Source organism: Carcharodon carcharias, chromosome 19 (assembly GCF_017639515.1).
Source record: "Carcharodon carcharias isolate sCarCar2 chromosome 19, sCarCar2.pri, whole genome shotgun sequence".
In the NCBI taxonomy this organism is placed as follows: domain Eukaryota; kingdom Metazoa; phylum Chordata; class Chondrichthyes; order Lamniformes; family Lamnidae; genus Carcharodon; species Carcharodon carcharias.
The window spans coordinates 18,490,025-18,503,294 of NC_054485.1; the positions used below are offsets into that span (position 1 = coordinate 18,490,025).

General features: G+C 41.6%; 1 protein-coding gene across 2 annotated transcripts in view; it reads left to right on the plus strand.

Annotated features, from left to right (window-relative positions):
- slc9a1a (solute carrier family 9 member A1a) overlaps nt 1–12,904 on the plus strand; it is a 49,628-nt gene extending 36,724 nt beyond the window's left edge. Inside the window, exons 7-12 of one of the 2 annotated variants that reach the window (XM_041212578.1) lie at nt 6,264–6,334; nt 6,984–7,148; nt 7,616–7,730; nt 8,089–8,190; nt 9,249–9,321; nt 10,610–12,904. In XM_041212578.1, coding sequence (XP_041068512.1) covers nt 6,264–6,334; nt 6,984–7,148; nt 7,616–7,730; nt 8,089–8,190; nt 9,249–9,321; nt 10,610–10,851 — 768 coding nt within the window. In that variant the 3' untranslated portion in view covers nt 10,852–12,904. Of the gene's footprint in view, nt 1–6,263; nt 6,335–6,983; nt 7,149–7,615; nt 7,731–8,088; nt 8,195–9,248; nt 9,322–10,609 lie in introns of both variants that reach the window. The other variant, XM_041212579.1, reaches the window with a different exon arrangement.
- The last annotated feature ends 366 nt before the right edge of the window (nt 12,905–13,270 follow it).

The window sequence follows — 13,270 nt, forward strand, 5'->3', positions numbered from 1 at the left end:
TACCTTAAGAGTGCAGTGGACGCCAGGATGCTGAATAAATTTAAGGAAGAGATAGACAGATTTTTATTTAGTAGCGGGTTGAAAGGTTATGGGGAGAGGGCGGGAAATTGGGGTTGAGGCCGAAATGAGATCAGCCTTGATCGTATTGAATGGCGGGGCAGGCTCGAGGGGCTGAACTGCCTACTCCTGTAACTAGTTCTTATGTTCTGATCTCACTGCTGTTTGTGGGAACTTGCTGTTTGCAAAATGGTTGCCTAATTTCTTGCATTACAACAGTAAGTACACTTCATTGTCTATAATGAACTTTAGGCCATCCTGAGGAAGTGAAAGGTGCTATTTAAATGCAAGTATTTTCCATTTATGTAAAGGGGAAGTTGTGCACACCCTCATTCCAAGGCTGTGACTCTATGATTTATGCTTTACAACATCCCAGCTGAGCTGTGTGGAGGATGATTTAATTTGGCAAATGGAGTTGACATTGTGAGGAAAATGAGAGGACTGAAAGTGAGTGCATTAATGAAATCTGCAAATCATTCATAGGCAAGTCTACGAAGCCCCTTGATGCAGTGTGGCTCAAAGCCTCAAACATTGACTAAGTCTATTGACGTGCAGAGAACCTGTTTAATTATTGACAGTGTAATTCTGTTGCATATATTCAGGCTCACTGTGAACATGTATGTTCTGCCATTAAATTTGATTGTGGCTGATTTGTATCTTAATTCTGTTTACCTGCCTTGGATTCATATCTCTTAATACTGAACAAAAATCTATTAATCTGCATTTTCAATTAACCCAAGCTTCAACAGTTTTTGAGGCAGAGAGTTCCAGATTTCCACTACCCTTTGTCCAGACATAATTTCTGGCATCACTCTAATTTTAAGGTTATTTCTCCTTATTCTGTACTCTCCCACTGGAGGAAATAGCATCTCTCTGTACCTTATCAATTCCTTTGATCATCTTAAATACCTTATATTCAAGGGATGATGAGCCTAGTTGATGCAATTCTAGTGAATCTGTGCTGTACTCCCTCCAAGGTCAATATATGCATTCTGAGCTGTGATGCCCAGAACTGAATTTACTACTCCAGTGGGATATAGCCAAGTTTTGTATAACTGTAGCATAAGAATATAACAAAAGAAATAGGAACAGGAATAAATTATTTGGCCCGTTGAGCCTGCTCCATCATTTAATAAGTCCGTGGTTAATTTTCTACCTTGGCTACACCTTTCCTATGTACCTTAATTCCCTTAGTATGCAAAAATTTATTGATCTGTGAACCTCAGCTTCCCTTTCCTGCCAGATCCCCATATCTCTTGATTCCTTTAGAGTCCAAAAATCTATCAATCTCAGCCTTTACTATACTCAACGACTGAGTCTCCACAGCCCTCTGATGTGGAGAATTCAGAAGATATGCAGCCTTTAGGGTGAAGGAATTTTTCATCTTAGTCCTGAATCGCCTCATCCTGAGACTATACCTCTTAATTCTCGACTCTATAGCCACTGGAAATAGCCTCTCAGCATCTACCCTGTCAAACACTCAGAATCTTACAATCGCAATGTCATTTCCATCCCTTTGTTTTCTGGCTCCTTTGATATAAAAATCAGCATTCCATTAGCCTTGCTAATTATTTTTTATACTTTGTGATTTTTCTTTATGGTATTAGTATCAGGGCTCCTAAATATCTCTGCTCCTCCGCAGTTCTGGACCTTTTATCATTTAGAAAAGATTCTAATCTATCTATCTTTGGTCTATAATGGATGATCTCACACTTGCCCAGATTGAATTCCACCTGCTGAGGCTTTGTTCAGTCACTTTATCAATCAACTTCCCTTTGCAACTTTCTGCTCTCATCTATGCTGTTTACATTGCGTACATATAATTATATAGAATGTGCAGCACAGAAACAGGCTATTCAGATCAACTAGTCTGCACTAGTGTTTGTACTCCACACCAGTCTCTTCCCATTCCATCTACCTCATTTCAACTTTCAACATCTCTTTCAATCCCTTTTCTCGCATGTACTTTTTTTTAGCTTTTCTTTTGAAAGCATCTAAGCTTTTAGTCTCACCACTTCTGTGGTAGTGAGCCCCACATTCTAATCACATTCTTGACTAAAGAATTTCTCCTTATTCCCCTGTTGGATTTATTGGCCTTGCATTTATGGCCCCTGCAAGAACATGAGAGGGAGCAGGAGTAGACCATATGGCCCGACAAGCCTGCTCTGCCATTTAATACGATCATGGCTGACGTTGGACTTCAGCTCCATTTTCCCTTCTGCTCACCATATCCCTTAATTCTCTGAGAGATCATAAGTCTGTCTATCCCAGCCTTAAATGAATTCAATGATGCATCCACCGCCCTCTGGGATAGAGAATTCCAAAGATTCACAACCCCTTGACTGAAGTAATTTTGCCTCATCTCAGTCCTAATTGTCCTGTTATCCTGAGACTCTGCCCCCGTGTTTTAGATTCCACGACCAGCGGAAGTAATCTCTCAGCATCCACCTTATCAAGCTCTTTAACAATCTTGTAGGTTTCAATGAAATCGCCTCTCATTCTTCTAAACTCTAGAGAATATAAACCCAATTTATTCAGCCTCTCAACATCAACTTTTGGATTCTCCCACAATTGGAAACATTCTTTCCACATCTATCCTGCCCAACTCATTTACAATTTTAAAGACCTCTATCAGGCCACCTTTAAGTCTTCTCTTAAAAGAAAAGCTGCAACTTGTTCAATCTTTCCTGATAGCTTTAATCTCAGTTATGGCACCATCCTCGTAGATCTTGAATGTATTTTCTCCAGTGCTTCTATGCTATTTTTATAGCATGTACCATTCTTCAAGTGTGGTTTGGCCAGGGTTCTGTACAAGTTTAGCATAATTTCACTATTTTTGAATTATATAATACTAAAAATAAATGCCACTGCTTCATTTGCGTTTTTAATTGCTTTGCCAGCCTGTGATGCTGCTTTTAATTGTTTCCTTTCATCTGTATCCTTAGATCCCTTTACTCTTATAACATTTTTTTTATGGTGTTGGTGATGTTTCCGTTTTTCCTACCAAAGTGGATCACTTTACATTTATCCGTTAAGGTTCATTTGCCACTTAACTATTAAATCTGCAAGTTTTCTAAAAAAAATTTCTTTGTATTATGTTGCATGTTAACCTCCATTTTGGTATCATATGCAAAATTTGATGTTGAGTTAATTTATTTCTAAATCCGAATCATTAATGTAAGTTATGAATAACAGTTGTCCCCATATTAATCTTTGTGGAACACTGCTTAATACCTTCCTCCAATCTGAATAATTACCCTTACCCCTACTCTCTGCTTTTTATTTTTTAGCAAATTTGCTATCCATGTAGCTATTTGTCCCTGACTCCACATGCCCTAACCTTTATCATGAGCCTACTATGTGGTACCTTATCGAAGACCTTTTGAAAATCCAAGTATATGATATCTTCTGCGTTACTGTTATCTACTCTTTCCGTTACCTCTTCAAGTTACCTCTTCAAGGGATCAGGTTAGTTAAGCATAACTTAGCTTTTTAGAATCCATGCTGACTATTTTTTGTTTCATTTTCTGTCTTCAGAAGCTCTTCTATCATTTTAGTGTAGACTCCTGCATCTTTCCAATCAATGACAGCTAGCCGGTCTACAGGTCCTAAGTTTTGTTCAATTTCTTGTATATAGGAGCAACGTTATCTGTCCACCAGCCCTCTGGCACTACCTCCTTCTAGGGGACTTTTGTATATCTAAACTAGACTCTGCTAACTCCTCCCTAGTTTCCTCAAGTGTGTGGGAGCTCAGCATCCAGCCCTGAGGTTTCATCCTCTCTTAGTTTTGCTAATTTGTCCATAATTTCCTTCCTTTCTGTTCCTACTATTTTAATATTTGAAGCTCATCCTATAATAAAGTGTTTATTTTATTCATTCCTTGGCTGTGAGCATTGCTGGCCAGGCCAACATTTATTGCTCATCCCTAATTGCACTTCAAAAGGTAGTGTTGAGCCGCCTTGTTGAATCACTGCAGTCCATAAGGTGTAGATACACCTGAACGCTGTTTCAGAGGAAGTTCCAGGATTTTGACCCTGAGACAATGAAGGAATGGCAATATAGTTCCAAGAGAGAATGATGAGTGGCTTGGAGGAGAAATTGCACATGGTGGTGTTTCCATGCATCTGCTGCCCTTGTGCTTCTAGGTGGTAGAAGTTGCATGTTTAAAAGTTGCTATTGAAGAAATCTTGGTGAGTTGCTGCAGTGCATCTTGTAAATGTTGCACACTACTGCCACTTTGTGCTAGTGGTGGAGGGACTGAATGTTAAAGGTGATGGATGGGGTGCCGATTAAGCAGACTGCTTTGTGGTGTCGACCTTATCAAGTGTTCAAGTTGCATACATTCACCTAAGTGGGGAGTGTTTCACCAAACTCCTATCTTGTGCTTTGTAGATGGTGGACAGATTTTGGAGAGTAAGGAGGTGAGTTACTCACCACAGAATTCCCAGCCCTCTACCCTGCTCTTGTGGCCACAACATTTAATGTTTGGCCCAATTAAGTTTCTGATCAATGCTTTTCCCCCTCCCACAAAGGATGTTTGTGGGGTCTCAGCAATGGTAATGCCAAGAACATGGTTAGATTCTGTCTTGTTGGAGATGGTCATTGCCTGGTAGTTATGGCGTGAATGTTACTTGCCACTTCTCAGCTCAAGCATGAATGTTGACCAGAAAAAAAAAACAAAAATTGCTGGAAAAACTCAGCAGATCTGACAGCATCTGTGGAGAGGAAGACAGAGTTAACGTTTCAAGTCCGTATAACTCTTCATCAGAACTAAAGAGAAAGAAATGTGGTGATATATAAGCTGTTTAAGGGGGGTGAGACAGGTGGAGCTGGATAGAGGGCCAGTGATAGGTGGAGGCAAAGGAGAGATTGCCAAAGATGTCATAAACAAAAGGTCAAAGGAGTGTTGACGGTGGTGATATTAGCTAAAGGATGTGCTAATGGTGACATTAAGGGTAGAAAACAGGATGAGCAAGTAACAGATGGTCCTAGTTGGGGGTGGGTTGGGGGGAAGGGATTGAAATAGGCTAAAAGGTGGAGATAAAACAATGGATAAAAATAATTTTTTTTTTAAATAATAATGGAAATAGGCGGGAAAAGAAAAAAAAATATATATAACAATTATTAGAAAAAAGGGGATCAAAAAGGGGGTGAGGATGGAGGAGAGAGTTCATAATCTGAAGTTGTTGAACTCGATGTTCAGTCCCTCTATCCAGCTCTACCTATCCCACCCCACCCCCCACCACCCCCTTAAACAGCTTATATTTCACCACATTTTTATTTCTCTTTAGTTCTGACGAAGAGTCATATGGACTCGAAACATTAACTCTGCCTTCCTCTCCACAGATGCTGTCAGACCTGCTGAGTTTTTCCAGCAATTTTTGTTTTTGTTTCCAATTTCCAGCATCCGCAGTATTTTGCTTTTATGCACTTACAACTGCTTGACTATTAACTGTTGCTGGGACTTGTAGCTTAGTCACATTCCAGGTTGACAATGTACCAATCTGCACTATTTACCCTCTGCTCACCTGTGAATTCCGACTCTCACCAAATTATTTTTGTTGCCACATTATTTACTGTGCCACCTAACTTAGTGTCATTGGCACATTTGAAAACACTGTTTCCTGTTCTTTCATCCAAGTTGTTTATAAATATAGTGAAGTGTATCCCATTACAGATCCCTGGGTACATTTATATTCCCATCCTGCCAATTTGACAATATACCCATTATCTATTCTCTGTTGCCTACCTTCTAAACATTTCTCTGCCCGACAATTCTTTGTGCTTTCATTTTTGTTAACAGGCTCTGACGATGAAACAATGTGTATATTTAGGCTCTATTTCTGTCCAATTTATATAATTCAAATAGTTGTGTCTGCAGTTATGGAGATGGCATGCCGTCTTGTTGATGAGACTGAGGAGCAGATGCATCAATATTATAATGATCAGTTAATGGCTTATTTCATTACTGCCAAATGTTTGAAAAATGAGTTCATTTTTATTGTGTGTTTTCAGGACCAATTTAAAAGGTCAGGTAATTGTAAGGCAAGGGAATAAGCAGAGAGGCATTTCAGAGCCAACATGGGGACGATGGACCTCTTGAGTTACGTTTTGGCACTCTGTTGATATTAGTTTTATTGAGTCATCATGCCTTTTGTTGACCTGCAGTTTTTCTAGCTGGCTATTAAAGGTCTTTCTCTCCTTAGTTCCTGGATCATTTACTGACTGGTATCGAAGATGTATGTGGACACTATGGACATCACCACTGGAAGGACAAGTGAGTCAGGCTGCAGTAGTTAGTGTCAGTAATCAGATCATTGGGCCATCTCTATTCCACTTAAATGTAGTTAATGTCATGGGGTTATCCTGCTGGGTATGTGAGAGGTTTCTTCTGCGTCAGTTAACTCAGTGAGTGATCGAGCCCTGGTTTAAGATTCCCCGCAAAAAACACTATGTGCCTTTTTTTAGAAACAGTAAACAATCGGAAACACTCACCAGTCAGAGGCAAGCTGTACCTGGGATCTGAGCTGGGCAGAAGAGCAGCTTCCAATGCAGCACTTAACGTTTACATGCAACGCCCCTCTCCCCATACCTCCTTTCTAAGCACAGGGTTGCAAGGAACATCTATGCCTTGGTTCCACATCATATTGCAAGAGCTGCAGTGGGTTTGCTCCTGCATAGTTAGATTTAAATCTGGATGCTGGCACCTAGAGGAGTGATGTATACTCATGGTGCACATGCCTTGGGGGGCAAGCATGATAAGATGTTGTAGGTTTAAAACATTGTTCTATTATATTATGTTCTCACTAACCTGTTGATATCCTAGCCTCTGATGCATAGAGTATTATGGGTAGCTGGAACGAAGTCTGTCCCTGCATACACAGTCACTGTACAGTCACTGGAAAATAATTATCTTTTTCTTTCAGGTTGAACCGGTTCAATAAGAAATACGTTAAGAAATGTTTAATTACTAGGGAAAGATCAAAAGAGCCACAGCTTATCGCATTTTACCACAAAATGGAGATGAGAAATGCGATTGAGATGGTAGCAAGTGGTGGCCTACCCAAGTTTCCATCATCAGTGTCTATACAGTAAGTGACTGGAACAGAGAAGCGATTCAGAGGGGTTGGAGGGAGGAGAGGGGCATAAATATGAGTGTGCGAGAGGGATGAGAATTTGTCTCGGGGCTGGGAATGGGGAGGGCAGAAGTGAAATGAGAAGGCAATGGAGGGAAAAAGAATTAACTCACTGGTGAAGGAAGGGAGAGGGGGGCAGCAGAAGGAGAGAACCTTTAAGCTGAATTTTTACAAAAGGCTTTATTTAATAATGCTGTGGAGAAGTATTCACAGAAATAAAGCACCTTAATTTAAAGCTATGAATTCTTATTGAAATGGAGAGGTAATTTCAGCCAGGATTCCTTGACTTCTAACCGATAGCTCTGATCAGTCACAATTTCTCTGTATGGGGAATAATAGATTATGCAAATATAAAGGGCCCATTTAGGTTCTGTAATACCTTTTTGCTGAAATGAACGTATGATTTGAACAACACTTAATAGGACTGTCCAGAGGAGGGGTACACTTACGGAGCGACTACTGCCTACACTTTCAAAAGAGAGAGAGGAGGAAGTCCGAAAAATACTTCGTGAGAATCTTCAGAAAACGAGACAACGGGTATGAATCTGTTCAGAGTAAAATCGTTCAGTAATTGTGCAGTTATTGCTCACCGCAAAGATTCCTAATTACAGTTATTGTTACTTACTAATTCCAGTAATTGCTCAGAGTAAATGTTACCAACTACAATCGCTCGTCAAGGTAAAGGTTACCTACTGACTACAGCAATTGTTCACGGTAAAGGTTATTCACTAACTGTACCAAGTTACATTGTTCATCCAGGTAGTGCTATTTCACTATACAGTTGGCTTTCTTGTGCTGCATTGGCCTTTCCCATGAACAGGCTGTGAGGGAGTTGATCTGCAAATTGTCTCTGGTGCTACGTGTCCCCATGAGTAATCTCTGATTTTCCTTTCAGCTTCGATCCTACAATAGACATACACTGATTGCTGATCCATATGAGGACCAGTGGAATCAAATGTTACTAAAACGGCAGAGGCTGCGCAGTTTTGATCCACGGGTAGGTGAGCAATAATTGAAAATGAAGCTTGCCGTGGTTTCTCAGAGCTCTTTTGATTTCTATAATACTCACGTCATTTCCCACTGTTGCTGTTAATTGTGTCTGGGAGCAGTGTTGCTGGGTCAGTGCTGAGTAGGATAACAAGTCTCCATATTTGTCTGACTTTGGCTGGAGTTTGGAGATTCCATGGTTCCCAGTCTTTCCACAAGGGGATTTTATCAGTGACTGGACAGAATGTAAAAAAGTCTGGAAATGAGAAAACGGAATCAACTATTGCCGCTGCTTGCACAATGCATGGTTTGCTACCTCAGGGACTCCCCTAGTCACAATCCAGAATCTCCTGAACTATGCCTTGGGTAGCACAAACAGATCCATTAGTGACTTTCAGGCCAATTCTCTAATATTACATGTTACCCTTCAAAGTCTCCAGCCACTTCCTGCTTTATTTAAATATGAGATGACAGTGTTGTAAACTGTGGAGAGGGTGGGGTGGGGCCGTGTGGAGAGTACAGGATGGTGCCAGGTGGTGAGGGCGCAGGGCGGGGCCAGATGGAGATTGGGTGGGACCAGGTGGGGAGCGGGAAGAGTGGGCAGTATCAGGTGGGGAATCAACTTTTCTAGGCAGGGTTAAATATAGATGGTGCCGTTTGGGGCATCTAGTTTGAATATCATGCACTCTATTGGAAAACCAGCCAGCTAGAGACTAGCTGGTAATTCCAACTCAGCAAGCAGTTTGGTGTTGGGGAACCTGAACACCAAGATCTGCATTCCAAATCTGTAATTTGTGAGACTCCAATTTACTCCATGTTGGCAGTGTTACCTAACAGAGCAAATGCAAACAGTCCAAGGGACTTGGGAATCGATTTCACTGGAGACACCAATCTGAGTCCTGAGTTTATCAGAAGCAGGTCTTGCTTGGGTGCTCTCTGGCAGTTTGCAGGTTGTGTCTATCATATATAGAGTCAAGATTGGATTCTTTTGACAAGTTTTGTTACCATGGTTTGACTGTGACCTTTATCAAAATGCTCATGCTGATTTTCTTTGGATGATCTTTGCAGATGTCTGTTCACCTGACAGTTCCATCTGTTGCTCGGGGCTCGATACCAGAGCGGAAATCAGGAGCTGAGTCAGGTAATGAAACGGTTGCTGCCTGCTTCATGCTGCAGTTTTGTGTTCACTTTTATTGTTGAAATTAGGTTACTGACCTCACGGCGCGGGTTACTGACCCCCACCCTAGCCTCGCGGCACAGATCACTGCCCCCTGGCCTCACAACGCAGGTCACTGACCCCCTGACTCTTGCCCTGAGTAAGAATAAAACAGGTTGTAGAAATAGATCAGAAAATGTACGAGTTTCACTCCTTATTCCCTGCACATTCCTCTTTCAACACCAGGTCCCAAAACAAATCCTTCTGACTCGTGGGTGACCTGCAGCTTCATCAGCCTGGGAGCTTTGAACTTCCTGTACTCTTTAACTCAGACTTCAGAAATTCACTTGGCTCCTCAATAAAACTATCAGAGAGTCATAGAAATGAGTTTAAGTCATCCCTATTGGAAGTCTTAGAATTGCCTCGAGCTCAGTAACAGCCAAGCCAACCAACCCTTGTCTGTAACTCCAAGACCTGTTCAAATTCACCCCCTCTGTTCACGCTGTGTACACTGCATGTTACTGCATATCTAGGTGACTTTCCTAAGTGAGCAAAAGACACCTATGTGACTAAAGAACTTAACTTTATAAAGCACTTTTTATGTCTTCTGAATGCTCCAAATCACTTAGCCAATTAAATATTTTCGTAATATAGTTACTAGGCAAATACCACAGTCAGTTCGTGCATGGCAAAATTTCCCGACAGGAGTGAGATAAATGACTCAATAAACTGTTTTAGTGATATTGTTTGAGGGATAAATATTGGCCAGGACATCAGAAAGAGCTCCCCTTCTGCTTTTCCAGTAGTGCCATGGAATCTTTTACATCTTCCTGAGAGAGCAGACGGAAACCAGTTTAATGTCTTGTCCAAAAGAGGGCACCTCCCCCAGCACAGCACTCACTCAGTGCTGACCCTTCAGCAGTGCAGCACTCCTTCAGTACTGTGCTTAAGCGTCAACCTGGATTTTGTGCTCTAGTCTTGAGTGGTACTGAACCCAAAATCTCCTTAGTCCATTGAACCAAGGCTGAAACCTAAGAAGTTGCAATTTTGCCAAGAAGTCACATTGGTGTGACCAATTGGCCTCTGAGTGAACTTGATTTGTCCGCTGTACAATGGCCTACAGACTATGGGGTGTTGGCCCCATCGTGCTGTAGGGTTTAAATTGAAATTCAAAACCTGATTTAAAATGTATCCGAGTTTCCCAGAGGCTGAATACAAAGTGCCACGTGAGATGTGAGATCCCAGCACTAACTGTCGTCCTCCCTTAATTCAGATGCCATGTATTTCGAGCCCAGGGATCCTGCAAGCAACATGCCAATGATCACCGTTGACCTGGCCTCCAAGGAATCTCTTGTGACTCAGAACAAAGATGCAGTGCATGGGGAGGACAAAGGAATTGTATTCACTGCAGAAACTCCTGTCAATGACGCAAGTGGTTCACCCAGTCAGCGTATGCACCGCTTTCTTAGTGACCCTGGACCAGATAACGAGCCTGATGACCATCTCCAGTCATAGAGCCGACCGAGACAGAGGAAGCTGCAAAATCTCCAGCTTCTGCCAGCATTATTCAGTACCCCAATGATGACCTACAGCCTGTCCCTCAAAGTGTGTTTCTGGGGATAAGATTGTTTCTGTTATGTTCTGACGTCTCACGGAACAATATAGGTACAGAGCTTACAATGGAGAGTAGGTACACAGAAAAAGAAACTATCTACAGTAAGGCAGCTGAAATTCTCTGTTTGATTTTAATATGTTTTTGCAAGAAGCACAATGCTGCCTTGTCTCATTTGCATTGCCTGGACTACACTGCCTACAGTGTCTCCTACAGCGAGACACTCTGGGCGGTGGTGTTTGCTAAGTATTAGCTCCAGGCTCAACTCCCTGGTAAACGCAACAATACTATCATGTCCTAGAGCTAGGAACCACACAGAACAACGACACTTGGAGAAACAGGCTGTGATTGAGAAGTCAGGGCAGCACAAGCACTCAATATGTGACTCAAAACCAAAGATGAACTTTATTTTTCTAGTTGTTATCAGGGGCTGTTTTTCATCAGGTTGTAATTAAGTGACTCCATTTTGTGTTATATTTCCAAATGTAATCGAAAGAAAATCACTGCTGTATGTCCAGAGACCCTTTTACTGTACAGAAACTGTCTGACCAATGACAGCATTTCGAACCCTCAGATTGCACTAAAATTCAGAGTGGCAACAAGGACCAAACACAATGGTTCCCCCAGCCAAGCCTCAGTCAAACCGGCTCCCCCAGCCGAGCCTCGGTTGAATCGGTTCCTCCGGCCGAGGCCCGGAGTGGCTCCCCACCAGTTCATTGCCAGTCAAAGCTGTTCTGCCAGCCAAATTATGCAACCACTATTTCAAATATTGAAATTGAAGGAGTGCAGAGGAGGGGCTGTGGGACAGAGCGCAAAGGAGGAGGCAGTGTGACAGAGGCCAATGACGCTGAGTCAGTAATTAAGAAAATTGCTTAGGTCACTTTTGTAAATGATATTATATGAGCTTGAAATACAGCCGCAGCACTAACGCCAGCATATCACATTCGTACAGGTCAGAGTAAGGGTCAGTAGCCTTAGTGTATGAATTTTCTATGTTTTGTCACCTTGTTTCACTGCTACAAACAGGATATCTGTGCGGGCCAGTGGTCAGTGAGAGAAGCAAGTTCACAGGGATGTTGGGTGTGTGCTGGTGTTGTCAAATGATTTGCTGCTATTACTAATTGCCTTTCAGAAAATTAACTGATTCATTTTTGCACTTTCTGCTCAAAATAACTTGCTTAAGTAAGTCATAGCACTCGAAAGAAAATGTGATTGAATGTGTTATGTGCTTCATGGTGTTTGGAGTATGTTGCGAGTCACTACAATGCTGCAATATCGATTGGTGTTTTTTTTATGTTTTTCAGACGTTTTTATATTCGTTGGAAGTGGTTAGGGGTATTTGATTAATTCTCATTTTTGCAGTTGAGAGCATGGAGCATTGTTCCCATGTAACGCCTGGGAATGCAGCAAGTGCAGGCCAGAGCTGAGCCGCTATGACTGTTCAGTTTGTCCAGGTGGGTGTAGACAGCTCTGATGTGATGCCTCATTCAATGTTTTCTCCCCCATCTCAATTGGATCAAGTTCTAAAGGAAGAGGTGAGGCAGAATGAAATCACAATTACTGCAGCGACCTGTTCACATTGAATAAACAGTGGACTGAATGGTTGTAGTTATGCAACAGTTTGGAGCAGAACAGCTCCATATTACCAGCTACTTTCTCAAATGTGATTCAGCTGACTTTAGCCAGCAACACGCAATCAAACATTGGTGTTGTGCATTTATTGGAGGTGCTGAAATTGAATTGTCTGCCAAAATTTGACTCATTATGTTCCTTCACCCACATGCAGCAATTTCTGCAACACCTAATTGTGAAACACCCTTTCCTCTTATCTTTCATTCCCAGCCCGTTTAGTGCAGATGGCGTCCTCATACCAATCTACTGCAAATCTCATTATTTTTAATAATGTGTATATGAACTGAGTAAAGTATTATTAATAAAATTATATGAAATATTTCATATTACAGTTTCTTCATTGCATTAAATCAACATTTTGTAATCAGCTGTTTGCAGATTGGCCAGTTTCTTGACAGGTAAGCATATAGCATATGGATATGAAAGAATATATTGAATGATTTAAAATTGGTGTCTTAGGAGGAGTAGGCAGCCTTGTTCATAATCAGAACCCTGAGCAAGAAGTGAAGCTTTAGTCCAGCAATACTGTTCCATCCAAGTTCCTGTTTATTCCATCATGGATTTCTTTCTACTCATCCCAGCTTACCTTGTATTATACAACGAAATCCCTCACCTGCAGGAGAGGATGCAGGATTTAGCAGCAAAAAGGCTGTTGACTGATAAATGGCAGTGTGAATGTTCTGAGCGAAG